At 39.5% G+C, this 22,405-nt stretch overlaps 1 protein-coding gene across 3 annotated transcripts in view; it reads left to right on the forward strand.

The window, feature by feature from the left end:
- The first annotated feature begins 1,626 nt into the window (after positions 1-1,626).
- SCAPER (S-phase cyclin A associated protein in the ER) overlaps positions 1,627-22,405 on the forward strand; it is a 204,954-nt gene continuing 184,175 nt past the window's right edge. For all 3 annotated transcript variants that reach the window (XM_075208424.1, XM_075208425.1, XM_075208426.1), the window contains exons 1-4: positions 1,627-1,722; positions 8,204-8,321; positions 14,573-14,640; positions 19,202-19,399. In XM_075208424.1, the coding sequence (XP_075064525.1) occupies positions 1,720-1,722; positions 8,204-8,321; positions 14,573-14,640; positions 19,202-19,399 (387 nt within the window). In that variant the 5' untranslated portion in view covers positions 1,627-1,719. The remainder of the gene's footprint in view (positions 1,723-8,203; positions 8,322-14,572; positions 14,641-19,201; positions 19,400-22,405) is intronic.

Genomic DNA, 22,405 nt, shown 5'->3' on the forward strand with positions numbered 1-22,405 from the left:
AATTATCAGGCAAATCACCCAATAAATGACCGCTCAGACACATATTGCGTTAGTGCGTATAATCACACGATGAACGACAATAGTTTCAAAGTACCGATTATCATTTAATTTGGTTGGTCGTGCTGTTAAATAATCTTATTCCAATCACCTTCCAATCATGTAGTGTGTATGTACTCACAATCACAATCTCCGTAAAGTTTTCAGTCATGGTCTTTTCAGTAAGGGTGTGCACCGGCCACTTTTAGTGTTTTGGGTTCTGATTAGCTTGAGGTTTTGGGTTCTGATTTGTTTTGCCAAAACATCCGACGAAAGGTTTTGGTTCTGATTTATTGTTAAAAAAGCATAAAAAGTGCTAAAAACCAGTTTTGTGTTTTTTTTTTTTTCACTCCTAAGCTATTATTACCCTCAATAACATTCAATAACAATCATTTCCACGAATTTCCAGTCTATTCTGAACACCTCACAATATTGTTTTTAGGCCAAAAGGTTGCACCAAGGTAGCTTGAGCACATAATGCCAAAAAAAGAGGTACACGATGGAATTGTTCTGGGCCCTCCCTCCCACCCCTCGCGAGATTCGACGCGAGACTTGGACGACAGAGCCTCGTTTTCAATTTTTTGCCCGCCGGAAATATCCGAACAGTGCTCGATCCCGTTCGGATCCGCACTGTTCGGGTGGGCTCGGATTAACGGAATCCGAGCCTGCTCATCTCTACTTTTCAGCCGATGTAGTCAAAGAACATGTATTGGTAACTTAAATTTAGAGAGTGCTGTAGATGGAATAGTTTGTTCGTTTGTTCTGAGACTGAAAATTTAATTTCAGACTCACAGAAGCTAACGAAATTAGTAGGGATTTGTGGATAGTTATCACAAGGCAGTTTTAATCAGTGTGACGGGAATGAATGAGTAACTATTGTGCTGTCATTCTCTAAATGATCAGAGGACCAGATGAAGAGCACAGATCTGAAGATAAATCGTGTCAGTGTCTACGCATGAATCGCCCGAGCGATCGGACCGTCAGTCGTTAGTAAAATCGTTGTAGAGAACACTTCGGTTGGAAAATTCTTGTCTGTACCGTGCCTTAGAACGCAGCTCCTTTATCAAATATTTCTTCATAATGTAATTCTTGCAATAATAGTAACAGCCCCCTGTCTACCCCAATCCCTTGGGTAGCCCTGGTTTTAAGGAAGTAAGTAAGAGATATGCCCCCTATTGTTCTTTGTTCTTTCAATTGGGAAAGAAGCCTGAAAAACAAGATTACAGCAAAGTGCAAACATTCTAAAAAGCGGTGTACACTTTAGGTGCTGTGTCCCTTTAAGTCACGGACGCTCTGAAGGGGATGTCAGTCGTGACTATTACGTCACACGGTTTGTAAACAATCACCTCTCTCCTCACAAGTCTTGCAGTGTGGCCAGGAGTTATCACGTGACGAGGTAAACTGTTTGATGTTTCCGGGAAGCGTATATCGTTACCATGGCATCCTCCGCTGACAAACAACCCGAGAGTGATTATAGTGACTATCTCGGGAACGTGATTGGCCAGGCATCCTCTCGCGTCTGGCAGTTGTCCATGACATTAGCCAGTTACATTCCACTTCCGCTATGCGTCCCCGTGACTGGTTATGCTAGGCCACGCCCCTTGAGTCCGGCGCCTGCGCCTCCCGCTTTTCCGGTCAGTTGCCGGTGACACCGGAGGGAGGAGGGAGCGCAGTGGCGGGCGGATGGTAAGGCAGTCATGTTGCGGTCTGTGCATGTCACAATATAATTTTGCAGCGCGAATATGTGAAGATATTGAAGTATTGCGACCACTGATAATTGCTCTTGCTGGGGCTCAGGTTGAGACCTGTGATGTATATGGTTGGAGCTTTCTGTAGTGGGACTGTAATTGACTGCTGTGTACGATGTGCTATGTTTCCTCAGTGGGTCTTTTGTATTTTATGTGACAGAGCTCTTATGGCACCTTGCCAGTCGGTTCTGTACATGGTGGAGTTTTCTGCCTAATATAAAAGACCTTTTCTGTGTGATAGTGCTGCTTCCTATTCCTACCACAGTTATGTCATGTTGTGGTTAGTAGACTACAGGTTAGCCATTTTAAAATGGACAGATATTGGCTAGATAAATATAATCAATCGTGCTACCTAAAAAGGTTATCCTAATGTTTAAGCATACTTTCTGGAAACATCATTTTGTACATTGCATGTCTGGCTTATTCAAAGCCTTTCATATCCTGAAATGCATTTTTTAAAAAAATTTGGAGGCTTCAGTATTTTTTACACAAAGCAAATACTGTATTCGTTCTGTCAGGTTAATGTAGTGTGTTTACACTGGACAGTTTTACCACTGTGGTCATAGGAAGAGGCTACATGTCATACCGCTCAGGAAGCACACCTTTAAAACCAGGGCTCCCCTATTTCAGTTATCCCTGTACAGCCCCCTTTTTTCAACCTGAAATCTTTTACTCAAAATACTTATACCCAGTAATAGATATGCATGATGCTCCCAAAATAAGAGGATAAGTGGGAATAGGTCCTATAACTGTTTATTTGCACCTAAAGTTAGTATGCAGTTGATATTACGGGCGGAGCAAAGTTCAGGCCACATGGATGACCCCCTTCATCATTAGCAATTGTGGGAGCCCTAATAAAAACTGTCTTCAGTGGTTGTATGCAAGGTGCTAAAATGTTATTAAATTGTCTCTCATTTCCAACATATTATGCATATTGTGTATTTATTTGACATTGTATAAATGCATTTCACCATTCACTATCAATTTCCAAGTTTTATACTACCTATAGCCTCCATACTATGTTTTATCCATTTGTATATAATTTTACAGAAATCTCATCAGTCATCATCATAAGTATGTTGTGGGCTGTCACAAATATTAACATAATAACTATGTCTGTGGAATTCCAAAGGAATCCAGCATATTGTACTCCAAGGTCCTTGAAGCATGATGATAACTGCAGAATGGTTCTGTGATTGCCTCAATTATTATTATTATCATCATCTTTTGGCGCCACAAGGCTTCTGCGTTGCCATATATAATGAAAAGAACAATGGAAATAGAAATGTGTAATAATAAATTAATTTATGCTATTAACAGAACAAATCACATGGCATACAAAAACAATTCAGTGTAAGACAAAACAAGGACTGAGAGTGGGGAGATATAAGACATAGGGTAGAGGACTCTGCCTGTGAGAGCTTACATTTTAATGGGAGGGGGCAATAATACAATAGGAGGAAATGGGAACAATAGGCATAGTGGGGTTCACTATAGTGCAGAGGTCTGCAGGATACTGAGACCATGATGTAGAGAGGCCTAGATGGGATTATGATGGTGCAGGGGCCTAGGTGCTACAGAGTTCTGGACAGTCCAGATGGTGCAGAGACATATTTGGGCACCATCCAAGATGGTGCATGGGTCATGATGGTGTTTGGGCTTAGGAAGTGTAGAAGCCTGGATGGTAGCAAGGGAGGTATGAAAGTGGCAATGGAATCAAAGTGGTAAAACAGCAGCAATGCAATATTTTGGCACAGTAATGCTATGATAGAACAATACAATGGCAATGTAGTACAATAATGGTAGTGTTAAGAGCAGTAACTTGCAAAGGCAAGGAGGAAATACTGTGGGGCAGGGAATTCGTGTGAGGAGTGCAGTGGAGAAATGGGCAGGTTTTACACCAACCATGTCAGCTACGTCAAAAGGGGAACAACTACACACTGAAGGTGATATGAATTTATGTAAAGGTGTTGTGTGAATTATTTACATCTTTTCCCCAAGCTTCACACACGTCTGTGAATATTTGAATACTGTTTCTAAAGTCACTTCATCTAAGTATATTATTCATTTTGAATCAATAATATTACACCCTAACACATGGCTGGACAAATGCTAGGAGCCAGGTAGCCAATTTGCCTAGAAAATTACTGCTGACACCTACATTTTAGAAGTTATTTTTATTGATGTCAATGGATGCATATCTTCACTAGCCCTTTAATAGATTCTGCTGTTTCCTAGAATTTACTTACTAGATCCTAAATTCTATATTATCCATCACTGCCCGAACATGATGTAACCAGGGAATATAAATCAAATGCATTCCCAATGACTCTTAAAGGGAAGGCTCAACATCTTGTTCTCACAATCCATTTACCACCTCAAAAAATATCTTAACAGATATTCTGAAGATCCAGAACCAATTTCTCTTTTTTCATCAGGCTCTTCTGTCTTCAAGCTTAGCAACCGTGCCAGCCATCTCGTTGGTATAGGGTTTGTTTTTGCATTATCTACTAGATTAAATACAGCAATTAGTACTAGGTACCCCCTGCCTATGTTCTCTGTGGCATGGATTCAGAAAAATTCCTGAGAGATTCTGGTCCATGTTAACATTAAAGCATCACACAGTTGCAGATTTGTTGGCTGCACATTCATGCTGTGAATCTCCTGTTCCACCACATCACACGGGTGTTTTTTATGTTTGAGAACGTGGTGACTGTGGAGGCCAGTGGCGTACACTGAGCTCATCGTCATGTTCGTGGAATCGGCTTGAGTTGTGTGTGCTCATACAAAATGAACCATGATGTATGTGAATTTGAGAGAGATTTTTTGTGGCTTTCCAAGAGCTCTCTGCCCTCTTTTATATCAACAAAATGTATGGGTCTCCACTGTGATACCAGTGTAGGGTAGTTGCTAATCAGGATAAGACTGGCAGCCAGAAGGTTACAGGAAAACACATTAGTTTGAACTAGTCAGGTTGTAAACTGAAAAACTTTGTTTCTGTATCAGAAGAAGCATATTTTTATTTTCTTTTAATGACTTTGTTTATTCAAAGATCAGCATATTACAACATTTGACAACATTATACAAAATCTCAAATACACAGACGCTCAGAGTAAAGGAGGTAGAGATACAACATACAAAATGAGTAAAAAACAAGGATTATAAAAGTGAAATCCATTTCACTTTTTATCATTTTTAGTGTTTTAGATTATTGACATATATGTCAATAATCTAAAAAAAACTAAAAATAATAATTGCTGAACTATTTTAGAAAATAAAGGGAGAAGCAAAAAAAATGAACTCAAGTATATGACGGTGTGGCCTGCTGCCATGAAGGGAAAATGAAAGGACGGGGAAAGGTGGGGGAGGGAGGTGCCCGGAAGACCAGGACAAGGAGATTGGATAATTATACTGCAAAGTAGGAGACCCACAGTTCCCATACTCTAGTGTACGACTTATATCGAAGTATTATGAAGAATGCTAGTCATGTACTTCATTTTGTATGTGTGCCAGATTCTATTAATAACTGTCTGTAGTGTTGGAACAAGTTTGTTTCCTATCAGTGGCTATCTGGCATATGGCCGCTGAGACTACATATCTGAACATCTTATTCTAGTGAGCGGTGGCAGTCGGGAGCCCAAGTGGAAAGAGGAAGGACCTGGGGGAGAGGCGGACATTGAGGTGTAATAAAGTGGATGCAAAATTTCTAAGCTCTGGCCAGTATGGTGTTAGTTTGGGGCATTGCCACCATATGGGGAGAAATGAGCCATCCACTGAACAGCTTTTCCAGCATCTGCTGAATGAATCAAGGAAAATCTTGTTCAAATTAGCAGGAACTAAGTACCACCGATACAGGAGTTTATATGCATTCTCTTTTATCTTTACACAAATAGACCTAGAGGCAGTTTTCATTCTTATTTCCTCCCGGTCCTCATTTTCCAGAGTCTCCCCCAGATCCTTCTCCCAAGGTCTTTCATGTGGGTCTTTCATATCTGTATCTATTAATATAAGTGCCCAATACAGAAGGGATGTGAGACATTTTGTTGAGGACTGTCTTAGGGAAAGCGACTCAAATACGTCAATAGTCTGGCACATAAGTCAGATTTAACGGTGAATTGGAAATTCCTCAGCTGCAAGAATTGAAAGAAATATTTTTTCTATATATTGAATTTAATATTTAAGTCATCAAAAGAAGGGAAGGAGAGGTCCTTAGTAATATCATTCAGGTATCTGATACCTCTTTCCTTCCACAATTACAAGCAGTTATTTTGACGTAGGTCGAGAAGCATGATCCATGTTTGTGAGTTGTTGTTCCCCTTGCCACAAATTCCATATGGTTCATGGATCCATTTAATCTCCTGGTATTACTTGGGCAGTACATTTTGCTTAATTAGTATATTTTAAGGGGTGAAATTGATGCTCTTGGATTAAGAATGGAGGAAGCATAGATATTCCATGGTAGTTATTTGCCTGGTCTGTTGCTCAGATTGGTAAAAAGTACAAATTCTTAAAAATTATTTAATTTGAGGTCTCTGGAGAGTATCGTCTGCAGTTCTTTGAAAGAGTGGCGTGCTGGAGTAAGTGCTATCATTTAGACATCTGATATTTGCGGCAACCCAAGTTGGGAAGCCAGTTGGATGTAGTCTAGGGGGGAATTTAAGGTTGTTTTATAGTGGGATCAATAGAGACACTGAGGGAGATAATAATAAATATTCCAAACAAAACAAAATTACTGAGTGCTAAGAAATAGACACAATTGCTAAAATGAATAAGCAAATGGCAAACCTAATACCAAATAAACTATTAGAGTATAAAACCTAAAGCATTTAGTAAAAAAAGAGGTACCCTCTTTCGTATTGTGAACATGTAGGTAGGTCAAGGTAAGATCAAAGTTCCTTTATGTACCCCTGAGAATGATAAATCACTCCTCAGGCTCTTGTGTGGATTCTACCAGAATAAATGGAACCCTAATATGCAGCAGGAAAGCTACTTATTTTCATTTAAATATCTGCTAATGTGTAAAATGTATGGGCAAATTGGCGTACTTTTAGACATGATTGGGTGCCTGTGAAATGAGCCTCTTGGAACATCATAATATCTGACCAAGCTCTTTTAAAAGCATTGGATGCAATTGTGCATTTTTTAAGAAAGTTATTACAATATTTAAAATTTTCCACTTTCACCTTAAGACTTTTTGGTCCTCTGAATCTAGGTGGTCTTGAGTCAGGTGACAATGTTTTATTGGAGAGAAGTGGTGTACTTGATTGTAGCCTTACATGAACACTTAAGTTAAATAATTTCCTGATCCCAAAGTAAGAGATCCTTATTTGTTCTCCTTATCACCTTCTAGTATTGAATGCTGTGCTCTTGAAGTGGTCTTTGCTGAAATTTACACTTGTCATGTCATTGTAATATCTAGCCTCTTTAAGTTCTTTCTGGAAACCTGATGAGTGTACAGGTCCTGCTGTGCTATTTGTCTGCAGTTGTGTTTGTATAATGAACCTCTCGTAACCGCCATGTGGAATGCTGTCCAATGCAAGAACAGGGCTGTCACTGTCAGACTGCGGATTCTTTCACAGTTGGTGACCACACTGAAAAGGTAGATGGGGATGTAACCTCATCTCAGAGGCACATGAAGCTGTATATGGGAGAGTGTCTCTAAATAACAGACGTTTTCATGCCTTACATTCTATTGTGCTAGATTGTATCATATTGTACCTGCTTATGTATGGTTCTTGTTATAATACTTTGATTACATATGCATCTTTAAAAATAGCTATTTTTGTATTGTCCTGTACGCCTTAAAATAAATACATTTCTTAAATGTTGTGTCCTACTTTTGTAGATTTTCCTTCAAACTATATAGACATAATAGAGCCAAATTGTCCAATTCCAGTAGCTGTCCCTGCCTAACCTTTTTGGATAGTCTTTAGCTGAGTGGATCTTATGGTACTTGGAGCAGAATAGTTTTCTCTTCTATGGTAGGGCCATCTCTCCTGTGTCGTCGATTTTGAAATCACCTGCATTAGATGCAGGGGCCATGTGGATGCGGAGGATTTTATGTGATCCTTCCCCCTATGAAGAAAGATTATTTGGCTCCTGTTATAGTCAGATACAGCCTGCTAGATGGTGTAACCAACAAAAAGAGTAACTACAACGATGTGCCCTTTGGTTTTATTATGTCTATTGAAATGAAAAAAGTCAACAAAGTTAGTCTTATACTTTAAATATGTTGTAAATTATTTATTCAGATTTTCTTTATCTAATTTTAGGACTTGGATAAATATCTGGTAACATTTTAGTTAAAAATAATGTGGAAAAACCTTCATAGGGTTCACTAAGTTATTCATTGTAGGTTAAAAACCAATATGCTAAATCCTCTAAAACTATATTCATTCTGGTTAACATTTGTTTTATAGGCTTCCTTTCAAAGATCCAACAGTCATGACAAGGTTCGAAAGATTGTGGCAGAAGAAGGACGCACTGCCAGAAACCTGATAGCCTGGAGTGTCCCTCTGGAGAGCAAAGAAAGTGAAGGTACATACAAAACTTGTATGTAAAGTGTCAGCAATCTACTTAATAAGTAGTATTGTCATTAATCAGTTTGAACACACACAGAATAGCCAAAGTACCTATGAGATACTTAACACTTTCAGCATAAGTATGAATCAGTCTGGCCAAACACAATTCAGTTGTTTTTTAGTACTGAGCGATTACAATGATCGTTCTTGGACAATTAAGTTTCTGAATGATTTTTCGCATTGCATTGTTTTCCATTGTGTGTGCCATAAATGCACTGTTATCTTTAGCCAGTTTCCTCACTCAATAAAGGCCAAGTGTCTAATATTCCCTGATGTGAAAAGGTGGTGAGGTATTTGTGCCAGCCTTATTCAAGTCCATAAAGTTGTTTTCTAAAAGGACCTGTCATTGACAGATTAGATTCCATTATTGTCTTTGAAACTTGTATGGGTTTTTACACACAAGCATTCACACGGAACAAAGCTGAACTGATTTTTTTTGCAATTGAACTGTTCTGTATATGCAAACTAGGGAAGTGCTGGCTGCATCCACAGAAACTCTGGGCCATGCGCTTTGATTTAAGTGTAACTGCAAACACCAGTGTATATATAATCCCATAAGGACCATGCTGTACTTTCATTCAAGTCTACTCTTATTTCAAACCTGTAGATCAAAGTACAGTGCCACAGGTGACAGATAAAACAAAGTCACCTATATATCTTTAGTGAGATTTCTGAAAGAAATGACACGTTTTATGTATTCTGAGGAATCCCAAACCTTTTTCATTTACATTAATTACATTAAGCCTAATATGTTAGGTATTCCAATGACATTTCAGTCTGTAACATTCACAAATAAAACAAGCATTTCAGGTTAAGTGGTTTAACCTATCAAGTGATATTTTATGGGTAATATGTCAGTATTGATGCCTATGTACAATATCCAATATACATTGGAATTAGAGTTTGCCAGCATGATGCGTCTAATAAAACATGCAATAATAGCTGCCATTTTTACATTAGTTGACACTTGGCATCGTGTTGTAAAATTGTTAAGTAATAATATCACCACAAATGGTAGCCTTACCATATGTTATCCTTAGGGGAATGTTGCATTTTGTATTCCAGTAGTGAGTCAAGAGGAAGATAATAACTTTAGGCAAGTGAATTTGGAGTTTGGAAGAGAATATCAAAAAGATAATAATAATAATAATAATAATAATAATAAAAGTTTAGCAATACATGCAGCAATATTGCACCAAAACATCTGTAATCACTGATAATGATCATATCGAAATCATTAGGCTCATTATCAGTCATAGTGTAATTCGTGTTTGGAAATTGACCACTATCTGCTTGTTGAGAACTGCACTAAAGTCTGCAGTAAGACAGGAAGAGGTCTGCCCACCTTAGGTTGAGGGGCAGGATCACCATATGTATGGCCAGACATAGGAAGAAATAAAGGGGAAAGAAAGATGTTGGAAATGTTAAGAAATAGTTACTGTAAATGATGTACATGGTGAGAGGCAATAGAACACTTTCGGGGGAAAAAAACAAGAAGAGAAAAAGTAGAAAGAAATGGGAGAAGCAGTTTGAGATATGAGATAGAAGGTAACTCCGGGGCCTGATAAATAAAATGGGTCCACAAGTACGATTACAGGGGGGTGCTGAGCTGTATGTATCTTAAGATACATGGTAGTGATGTAGCCTATTACAGTTAGTGATGAGACCCAACAAACTGTATCCATTACAGAACCTGTCATTTCCGTTGCGTCTCCACAAAGAACAGTTCCTTGCTGTATATGGGTTTTTATCCCAATGGATTGAAAGATGGAAGAAAGACCAATAATTGGGTAAAAGAGGCTATGTGTTGGGGAGTCTATTATATTATATTATATTAATTAATACTTTCTCCAAAACTTTAGAGGTGTGGGAAGAACTCTAGTGCTTTCACGATAGAGCTCTTTTGTTCTGGGGAGTGCTATTTTTTTGCTCTGTTGCTGCATAAGGATAGGATGCAATGCACACCTTGTGAAAATACAATTATTTTCTAAAAAAAATTATAGTGCCAAAAGAAACCATATTCAGGACTTGTGGCACAGCAGTGGTGATTTAATAAATCAAATTGCTATTAATTTATATTGGAGTTGACTGAACTCCTTGCCTTTGCATGTAAACTGATCTAAACTGGCGCTTGCAGAACTACAAGTGTCAGCATACCCATGGCTGTCAGTGGATTATGACACTTGTAGAACCACAACACCAACATGCAGGATCCTGTTAGACTTGTATTGCACATGCAAAAAATACTGTTAGACCTTCTTGTGTCCTTCTACTTGTAATCCATTTGAGAAAAATAAAAAACTATGGACGACAAGAACATAGTCCTTGCAGAGTTGCCTGTCAGCTTCTAATCAGTATAGAATGGCTTTTCTCCGATCATCATGCTTTAAGCAGTCACACACAGTAATATATATATGCTGATTTGCATGGATCGTTAGATCCCTGTCGGCTCAGCATATTTGCACGCATTTTGTGTGTGCATTGTTTGACACAAATTCATCAAACTCAGTCCATCAGTCTTCATCTCCTGCTTGTCTGTGTGTAGCCTGTTTATTAGCCAATCAGATCACTGGAGTGTTCACAGGAGCATTAGACCTTTTGGTAGCAGTGGCCTGTCCATACGTGTGATTATGTTAGTGAGGATAGGTGTTCGTAACTGATCAGGCAATACCTGGAACAGATGAGTGATGAAGGGTAAACCAAGGGGTCCAGATTGATTGGTATTTGGGCAGAGTGTTGTTTAGGACGGCCGTGAGGTACTCCATGGAAGAGATCTACCAAATGCCATCAGTGGGTTTACTGAGATGTGGGACTGGTTGGTTGAGGAGGAGTGTCAATGGGTCTCCATTTACACTCTCCACACTCTGGCATACTTCAGTAGCCTGATTTATAACATCTAAGGTGAGGTTTCAAAAGTCACAGATTATTAGGCAGTCTCAACACAAGAGGAGAAAAGTACCTTTTGCACCATAAAGCCTCCAGCAGCAGTCTGTCACCTGGGGGTACATGCGTTTGAGCTTTTCTGGGATCAAGTACCAGCGAGAGTAGATCTTATAATAGTTTTCCTGAAGGCCAGCATTAATGGAAACCTTGGTTGTCTGGGTTTGGATGACTGACCACTCCTTGCTGTCCAGAGAGACCCATAAGTCTCATTCCCAAGCCTTCTCATGGAGTTCAAGCACGTCGGAAGATGGGGCCATAATTAAACGGTACAGGCTTGAAATATTGCCTCTGCAACCTACTGAGTAGATGCAGTTTTGTTCAAGGGTGCGTAGTGTCTTGGTCCGGGATTGGGACCGGATAAATCCTTGGATTGGAAGGTATTGGAATTGGATACAAACAGGGAGGTCAAACTTGTATGATTTCCATTGTCTGGACACCCTCTTGGAGCAGCGGAGGAGACTGGATGGTCCCAGATGGAGTCAAGGAGGTAAGGGTAATGGGCTAAAGCAAAATGGCGGTTTTCCCAACCCCATGCCGTCATGATGGAAAATATGGACGGACAAGTGTAGACCGTGGCAGGCTTATGGATTGTAGGCAACCAGGAGAGGTAATGAAGGGGCATGTCCGAAGCCAGGGCTTATCCACGTCTACCCATTTTTTTGTGGCCTGGGTTAATATGCCAGGAAATAACATGGCTAAGTTGGGTGACATAAAAATAATTGGAGATGAGGGGGGAGTCCAAGCCCACTGGAGTCTTTGGATTTGGACAGTACCAATTTGCTAAGTCAGAGTTTCTTACCCCCAAAGATAAATTTGTTGCAAGAGGACTGGATGGTCGCAATAGCATGGTGCGGTACTTGGACCGGGAGCATTTAAAAAAGATAAAGGTGGCGTGGGAGTGCATTAATTTTGATTGCATGGATTCATCCGATCACAGAGATATATAAGGGCTGGCACTTGGAAAGATCTTGTTGGATACAGGTTAGTAAAGGAGAATAGTTTGACTGGTACAGCCCGGAGTAATGTTTGGTAATGGACACCCCTAGGTATTTAATGGAGTGGGGGTGCAACTGAAATTTGAAAGAGGACTATAGACTGTCCCAGGTCGAATTGGAAACATTCAACGTAAAGGCTTCGGACGTAGAATCATTGATTATGTACCTCGAGAGACTCCCAAGTTGTGAGAGTTCCGAAATGAGATTTGGGATGAGATTCCAGAGTTAGTCAATGTCAAAAGCACGTTGTCAGCGAATAGTGAGATTATATATATATATATATATATATATATATATATATATATATATATATATACAAGTTAACCCTTGCATGATACTCATGCATTCTAGTCAAATCAAGATACTTAAGGTCTTAAAAAGGTTCTTGTCATGCATTTGGGCCTAGCCCAGGCCTCCTCAGGGGAAGATCGTTACTTCCCGACGCAAGCGCCCTTTTTAATGTGTGTTCATGAGGTAAAATTACCTCACGAAAATGAGTTTGACCCCTCAACTCGTAAATTTAGCCTTTACTACCCCTCCCACGGGGGGAAGGGGGGATGATGGAAGTTAACTGACTTGACTATTCTAATTTTTTTGTCAAATAATGTCAGTATACCAAATTTCAGGTCAATTGGATGAACCCTTTCTGAGAAAATAGTTTTTTCCACACACACACACACACACTAACGCACGCCTCTACACATGTGTGTTCATGAGGTAAAATTACCTCACGAAAATGAGTTTGAGCCCTACCAAATTTCAGCCCTTTTTGAATTTTTTTCCCCACACACACTAAGAATTTAGTAGGTCAGTGTATAACTCTGCCCAGCAGGTGGCGCTGCAACTTGGGTTTTTTTTTCCACACACAGACGCCACTAAGCATTTATATATTAGATATATATATATATATATCTATCTATATGAAATATATTTTGTGTGTGTGGATGCGTTTTTTGACACAAATGCCTCAAACTCGGTATCAGTCCATCAGTATGAGGTGCACAAGTGCTCCTAGCCCACAATCAACAAGGACCTGCAGTTAAGTAGCTTCATGAATGAATGATCGCTAATAGCGTTCCTGGGTGTTTTGCCTTGTTTACATTCCATAATGGCATATGTCCAATATAAATAGTGTAACAAGTGTGCAGAGCCTTTGTAAATACTATATACTAACAGCAACCCATATTAGTGTAGCAATGCCTTTTGCCTTTAGCAATCATCACACAGCCTGCTCAGGGAATCCCAGAGTCCCCTTTATATATACATATTTCCTATAGCTGCTTCTCTCTGAATACTGTAGTGCAGCATAGTTTCTCTGTAAAACAAGGTGATTTATAAGCACATGCCTGTAAATGGTAATCAGGATTCCTCTTCTATTTTATGTTATTACCTCAGCCAATACTGGGAGACTGTGCCCTGGACCTGGGTCACATATTGATTATGGGAAATACAGCTCCTTCCAAGGGGCTGTCAGTGGTCAGGTTACACGGGAAGAGAATACAAAATCAATGCACAAAATGGGATACATCTCTTGGCAATCAATATCCCTTGTACTGTACAGCCATGAATAAACCATCACATGGCTTACTTGCTAGGAGCACAGTGTTATCAGTTAATGTGAAACAAGCTGTAGTTATGCACTGTGTCCTTTTGTTTGATTCCTTACACTTTTACCCCATTATCATCAACATTTATTTATATAGCGACAGCAGATTCCGTAGCGCTTTACAATTTGGAACAAACAGTAATAAAACAATACTGGGTAATACATACATATGTAGAGGTAAGAAGGCCCTGCTCTCAAGCTCACAATCTATGGGAGGAAGTAAATCTCTTTAATTTGCATATATTAACCGCATACAGCACATTGTGGCATGACACATTTCTTTGTATGTAAATGTTAGGGTTAATGGTCCTGTGAATGTGTTTTCTCTTTAATGAGAAACAACAATGCATCCTGAATGTGTTAAATGTGAATGTTAGATACAAAAATGCAACATAGTTAATTAGGAAAATGTCTGTTGTCCTGTTGGAGAATAATGTAGCCTCAGGAGAACAATAGCTTGCACTCAGTTGCATAGCAAATGTAAATACTACCTTAGATTCAGCTAATGTTCCGTCAGGGTACCGAAACTTTTACATATGTATTTGTGAATTTTACCAGTAAGTATATATAGCTAATACTATTTGAGGTTTAGTGGTCCTTTCATGCTGTTTTGTGTACTCTGTAACAGTGAAAACAACTAATCCTATATATTATTTCACACAGGCAAAGCCAAGTGGCCATGTGGAAAACCTAAGAGGGGTACGCATGGAACGCACAAACCTTCCAAACAGGTAATTTATACTGTAATTAGCTGGGTGCATTTTGTGACTCTTTGCATTTACATCATACCTCTCAACAGAAAGTATAATGTAGTGCGGAGAAAGTATAATGTAGTGCGGATTAAGGAAAACCTGGGATAGAAATACTACTGCAGTATTTCTGTTCTCGCATCCCTGGTCTTCCTGTGTCTATTTTGCTTCATGTGGGACACAAAAACTGGCATTCTGTATGTTTTGCACCACTGTAATAAATGATTGGAAAGTAATATGTGCGGCTAACTGCATCATATACGTACTCCACCTAACTCCTCCTATCATGCATTATAACATTTTTCATGTAACGCCTCCTGTTCCTTCTACACTGCTCTTCCTATTCAGTAAAGCTCCTCTTGTCTATATACTGCTTTTTGTTTGCCCCTGTCAATACTCCTATTTCTCATTAAAGTTGCACATATACATAATGGCCAATTGCCCTGATATCGCAGCATGTGGGTCCAAAAATGACAGTGATCCTATTGAAATTGTTGATGGAAAATGCAATCAGTCATCTTTCGACCACACTAACGGGCTGCAATGGAGTCAGAAGTGACACACGGGGCCAGACATTCGGTTCTCGTCTGTTTAGGTCACGCATGTGTGTGGACAGTTTGGATGATTGGACCATATGTCCGCACCTTTAAGCTTGCAAATCATTGCTGCAGTGACACTTATTAGAATACACAAGTGACATTATATTATATATAGACGCCTTTTAACATATTTTGTGTAGATCATTCTTAGTATCACCACACAAGAAATGTTTTTGAATGACTTATGTATTAACAGACCCCCTATTGTAAATGGGTTAATGTTCCCTATAGTAAATTCTAAGGACACTAGCAGCCGTAGACGATTCCCTTGACCACATAAAAATATTGCACAGGTGACATCATAATGATGTAAAATAGTAATATCTGTAATAATAAAATGTAGGGGTTCATTATTCCTTATAATACACATTGTGGCTAAGTGGTTAGCACTTCTGCCTCACAGCACTGAGGTCATGAGTTCAATTCCCAACCATGGCCTTATCTGTGTGGAGTTTGTAAATTCTCCCCGTGTTTGTGTGGGTTTCCTCCGGGTGCTCCGGTTTCCTCCCACACTGTGTGTGTGTGTGTGTGTTACTGTGGTGCTATATAAATAAATGGTGGTGATGATTGTTTAAAAAAAAAAAAATTTAAAGGAGAATCAGTGGACTAAGTCTATTGTTGTATAGTACAGGTATTTTTGGAACACTGTGGCCATTTAATAATGACAAAACTCCTCTAACTTTCAATATCCTTATGGATATAAGATAGTAACAAGTACTGTTAAGCATCTGAATAGCGACACTCTTAAGTTAATTCATAATACGGTAATTGATTCACAGTATTCTCCTTTTCCACTTTATTGCTCCCTGTGATTTATCCCAGGTTACTCAAGGTTTTTTTAAATGTTCCATGGTTTATTGGTAATATTTCACCCATTTATGTGTGTCCATGAAATGGTTAAATTGTATTTAGATTGCAGTAAACACAAAACAGGGATTGCACGGCAAAAGTTATTTGCTGCGCTGGCACAACAAGGCCCCAGCTTACTTAGTGGTGCATTAGTGAGCTCATCACTCATTCCTGCAGCAGGAAGCCGGCGCTGGGAGTTCTTGGGGTTGTTGATAGACCCGTAATCTCAGGAAGGGAAGATTAATTGAAATGAGAGGACTGTTTATGATATTTCATGGGTGCCTGAGATAAGGGTGTTTATTTTACATGCATTAATCCAAAAGGGATAAATCATCACAACAGAAGTTTATGCCTCAATCTCTTTAGGAAATGTTGACTTTGGGGACAGAAAGGGTTTCATAGTAACTCTTTCACTGAGAGAAACATTACATTATTAGTGGAAATAAAAGGGTTAATGATAATTCAACAAGACTTGTAACTTGGCAATATTTCTTCTTCATCTTGTTTTGTGTTTGTGACCCTGAAACTAGTATCTAGATTTGATAGGGTGTTCACTCTAGGATTAATAACATGACTCATATGAAGAAACTATATAATAAGTCTGTGTATGTACATATATAAATTGAATAATGTGCTCCCTTTTGTAAATTTTAACGGTATTGTCAGTTACAGAGGCCTTCCATGATCATATAATTGCAGTAAAATACAGGACACAGTCTTTTATATAGGATACAATACTTCAGAATGACTTACAATAATAAAATGGATTTCTTATAATATGCACAATTCAGTTCCTGACATTTCTGGTTTGCATGATGGAACACTTTAGTTCTGTGATACAATTAATGTCACTCCTACTATTATATTTGGTTAGTGATGATGTCATTACTTATAAGGATATATTTAACGAAGTTTAAACATGTATTTATGTCACTTATATTTTATAGAAGTAATAACTCCTCTTGAACATGCTCCTCCTGTAGTTTAATTTTATCGCACATGCCCTAATATCATATATGTTGGCCATTTGCTTCTGATTATTAATGTTTTATTTAGAAGTCTTGTTTTGTTCCTCATTTGTTTAATGGTTATTCTTTCCAATAGACCATTATTTCCCTAAGATAGGATGACTGGTAGCTGCTTTGTATGCCAATGGAGGTAAAACTAGACAATAAATTTCAATTGATCTGTATTAGAGGACTGAATAGATTGAGTCCTCCAGTGCTGTGAGGCGTAGGAGATCACTACATGGACGGAGCAAATTATATTAAGAGGGTTGGCTAAAAGTGGACCTTTAAGCCAATTATGGAGAGCCTGACTAGGTCCAAAAGGGCTGCACATCTCAGTAATAAGTTAAAACAATACATTTAATCAAGAACGAGACACCACATGCTCTTAGAATAGATCCTACTTGTACTCCTAAGAACTCTTCACATTTCCCAATATGGCACTTAAACCCCTCCATAAAAAACTCTGCTATGCCCTTTATTACAGGGCATTCTCCCGCATCTGCTCCCAGACTCCCGGAAGAGCAGGGCATTCTCCCGCATCTGCTCCCGGAAGAGCAGGGCATTCTCCCGCATCTGCTCCCAGACTCCCGGAACAGCAGGGCATTCTCCCACATCTGCTCCCAGACTCCCAGAAGAGCAGGGCATTCTTCCGCATCTGCTCCCGGAACAGCAGGGCATTCTCCCGCATTTGCTCCCAGACTCCCGGAAGACCAGGGCATTCTTCCGCTTCTGCTCCCAGACTCCCGGAACAGCAGGGCATTCTCCCGCATCTGCTCCCAGACTCCCAGAAGAGCAGGGCATTCTCCTGCATCTGCTCCCAGACTCCCGGAAAAGCAGGGCATTCTCCTGCATCTGCTCCCAGACTCCCGGAAGAGCAGGGCATTCTCCTGCATCTGCTCCCAGACTCCCGAAAGAGCAGGGCATTCTCCCGCATCTGTTCCCAGACTCCCGGAAGAGCAGGGCATTCTCCCGCATCTGTTTCCAGACTCCCGGAACAGCAGGGCATTCTTTTACATCTGCTCCCAGGCTCCTGGAAGAGCAGGGCATTCTCCTGCATTTGCTCCGAGACTCCCGGAACAGCAGGGCATTCTTCCGCATCTGCTCCCAGGCTCCTGGAAGAGCAGGGCATTCTCCTGCATTTGCTGCCAGACTCCCGGAAGAGCAGGGCATTCTCCTGCATTTGCTCCCGGAAGAGCAGGGCATTCTGCCGCATCTGCTCCCAGACTCCCGGAAGAGCAGGGCATTCTCCCACATCTGCTCCTAGACTCCCGGAACAGCAGGGCATTCTTCCACATCTGCTCCCGGAAGAGCAGGGCATTCTCCTGCATTTGCTCCCAGACTCCCGGAAGGGCAGGGCATTCTTCCGCATCTGTTCCCAGGCTCCCGGAACAGCAGGGCATTCTTCCGCATCTGCTCCCGGAAGAGCAGGGCATTCTCCCGCATCTGCTCCCAGACTCCCGGAAGAGCAGGGCATTCTCCCGCATCTGCTCCTAGACTCCCGGAAGCGCAGGGCATTCTCCTGCATCTGCTCCCAGATTCCCGGAAGAGCAGGGCATTCTCCTGCATCTGCTCCCAGACTCCCGGAAGAGCAGGGCATTCTCCCACATCTGAATTGGAGCCTCCATTACGTGATACTCATGGAATCGCATCATTTTGGTCCCCCCACCCCCGTGGTAAAGTGATACGTCATTGCGTCACGCTCCATTTCCCGGAGGGGAACATTTAAAAGTTGGCTATTATGACATACACACTGCCAGCTTTATTTTAACACTGTGATTTAGTGTTGGACTAGAACACTTCTCCTAATTCTAAATGTGTCCACTTATGTTTGATTTGCCATTTTTTTTGCCAGGATGCAAAAACTGCACTTTCCAGATCTACTCCTAACTCAAAATAAGGCCCAAAGGGGTAACATGAGAGTAATGTAAAACAATGGTATTAAAATGTAACATTTATTTTACAAAAAACATAGACAAATATTTCCTCAACAGTTTTTCTTTGTATTTGAAATTAAGCTTTTTCTGCACATACCTAGGCCTCTATATAGTTTTCTATTACAGCACATGCTTGTTTTATTTTTTTCAGAATAACTCCTTGCACTGTAAACTAAATGTTGGCTCTCTGAGTGAAAAAATTCAAGACAAAAGCCCATCCAAGACCAGGCTTCCGCGGAAAGTGGACCTACGGGCACGGTATTGGGCATTTCTCTTTGACAATTTGAGGAGAGCTGTGGATGAGATTTATGTAACTTGTGAATCGGATCAGAGTGTTGTTGAATGCAAGGTAAGGCCCATTGTGTATTTATATTATTTAAAGAATCTGATGACATTTACTAAAGTTTAAATAGTAATCACCTATGTAATTTAATCATTGTTTTTCATGGAGAACCATTATCTGGAACTGTTTCAGCTGATTCTCATGCTAAAATGTCAATGTTTCGTGGGACAACTGTAGCCTGTGAAAGTTTGGCCCCTTCTGCAGCATCATTGGTTGATTGCAACACTATTGCCAGCAGATCTGGGGCTGTCATTTTGGATGTTACAGAGGGGAAAGGGCTATCTCGTACGCACAAGTGCCTCAGTTATGTTAATGATCCCTAGTGAATTACTGCTTCTTTTACCAGAGAATTTGTGTAATTAGTGTTTGTTGGCTTCTGTGGCTTAAAGTAGTGTCTTGATCTATATAGTCTCTTCATATGGGCTCATCCAGCACATTGCATAAAGCCACCTATTTGTTGACCTCCTCATGGTTACTCTGCATAGAATGCTTAAGTGACCCTGAACATTGTGGAAAAATGATACTGTTCTTAGACATAAGCGCCACCAAAAATAAAAACTTATATATCACAGAACAAGGCTGTATATATAAATACTGGGTGTGAGTGTATATATATATCCAGTGTGTGTATGTATATATATATATATATATATATATATATATATATATATATATATATATATATATGTAGATAACAAGATGTAATCACTGGCGCTCAATGCAGTATTGTTTATATAAAGTAGTATGGTTCAAGCCCACATATACACCTCTTCCACGTGAGGAGGCAGCCTTCCTTCAAAACTCTTGCTGGTAAGGCCGGAAATAAAGGTAATAGGTACAACAGACGGATGGCGCACTGGTGATGTTAGCAGATTATGCTAAACAAGGTGGGAACAAAATAAATAAGCATAAGGATGAAATACAAGTCTCTGGGTTGGTGTCCAACAATGTATGCAATAAATCCAGTTCTTAAATCCAAATGCAAGACAGAGTGAACAACTGTATCGGACTCTGGTGTACAGAGAATTAACTCCAATGCCACAATAAAAATATGCAGTTACTGCTCAAGTGGAGCTGGCTGGACCAGTACAACACAGCCTACAATATCTCCAATTATATATCAGCAAAGGGACAGGGATGAATAGAAGGTGTGCAGAGTAGTACAGTTCACCAGATAACAATATAATAGGTGGAAGCGTACCAAAAGGTAATATAAAACCAGCTTATCTGTATTGGGGTCTCCAAGAGGGAATCACGGCTCCGTCTAGTGTGACAGGAACAGGTAAACCAGCAAATGCAGTATGCAGTAGTTCTTGGTCAGCCGTCCCCATGCAAACACCGCTATCAAACTCCAATCAACGATATCCACGTTGTCTCTGATCACAGCTGTCTGTTGTTGTTTCTGATCATATATATATATATATATATATATATATATACATATATGCCATATATATGGCATTTTTAATCTATTTGCTCACCTGCCACTGCTTTGTCTTCTGAACAACAGGTTGCAGCTCTGCTATTCAGAATGCAGAAGATTCTTGCAGCAGCGTGCACTGTGAACCATTGTTATCTTGACATTCATGCTCTATTGCTCGTACTTCTAGGGGCTGTCATTTTGTTCATTACATAGTTCTGGAGAGTGGAACATATTACTATTTAGTCATTAAATGATCAGAGATATCTACACTTCAGGGACCAGACCCATTTGCACATACTTGTGACTTGTTTGTTCACCAGCAACAACTTTTAATTTTTTTTTGTATTTGTAAATTAATTTTGTATTTTTTTTTATTCCCACCAGAGCAAATAGGGCTCTCTTTTGGTAGCATATTGGAATAAATATACTTGTCATTTATATTCAGTATGCACACAGAATTAGGGGAAAAATAATACATTTTCAATATAATGTTCACAAATAATGTTTATTTTTAGAATATAAGTTTTATTGAGTTTTGTTACTTATTTATTTTGGTTAAAGCAGTGCTTCCCAAAGAGTGTTATAGGACATGTGTGCAGTGCTAGGCTGTATGTGTCAGGAATTTAGATGTTGTAGGTACAAAAGTCTTTTTTAAAAAACAACAACATTTGTTTGAAGATATGCTAGTAATAGCAAACAGTTGTCTTGGAGTCTCAGATTTGTTTAATCAGTCCATTATTAACAATAGTTTAACATGTTTTAAATGTGTTACAACATGAAACATGGGTGAGCCATTCATTTAGAGGCTTTATTATGTTGCTCCATTTCTATTTTGTGATACATATAAGCAGCTGTAGATGGCACTATTGTTATTCCTCTGTGTTGTCTTTCTGTTCATTGACTGCACAGTAACTTGTTTTATTATTCATAGTCCTTGAATAAGGGAAACATTGGATTTTTCATTGGAGCTGTGAGATTTCTCCTTTTACAATTGAAGTGACATGTTTTTGGTTTAATACATACTATATTTGTAGGATTGCGCTTTATCGTTCTTTTTTCAAATGGTCTCAAAGTAGTCTTATGTATGTACTCATTATAATCCATCTACTGTCCAATTCCTCTAATTATTAACTCGTGTTTAGCTTAATTAAACAAGACAGATTAAACGACTTTTCACATTCAACTTTTTTCATATATTTAATATACTGACACTAATAGTCTATTTAATTACTTTTTCTCCTGTATTTAAAGAATGTGCTTATTTTCCTTGTGCAGTTTGGTTTTAAGACGCAGAGATTTGTTGTGTTTTCAGTTTTGTGTATTTTGTTATTTTATATCATTTTTCTTCTCATCAATTTGACAAATACAATATGACCTTCGAAAACAAGACCATTTAGAGCTAACTTGCTTTCATAGAGGTCCCTGCTCATGTGTATCCTGTAGTTCATTCAATTTCCACTGCTTCAGCACCAGAGAGTTTATCTGCAGCTAGCAGCATTGTAGGTGAACAAGAGAGCTGTATTGATGTGCTGGGCCCTGGGGTCTTGGCGTCTTGGTATAGAGTGTCATCAGGACAAAGAGATGGCGCC

This window comes from Mixophyes fleayi, chromosome 4 (genome assembly GCF_038048845.1).
Source record: "Mixophyes fleayi isolate aMixFle1 chromosome 4, aMixFle1.hap1, whole genome shotgun sequence".
In the NCBI taxonomy this organism is placed as follows: Eukaryota; Metazoa; Chordata; class Amphibia; order Anura; family Limnodynastidae; genus Mixophyes; species Mixophyes fleayi.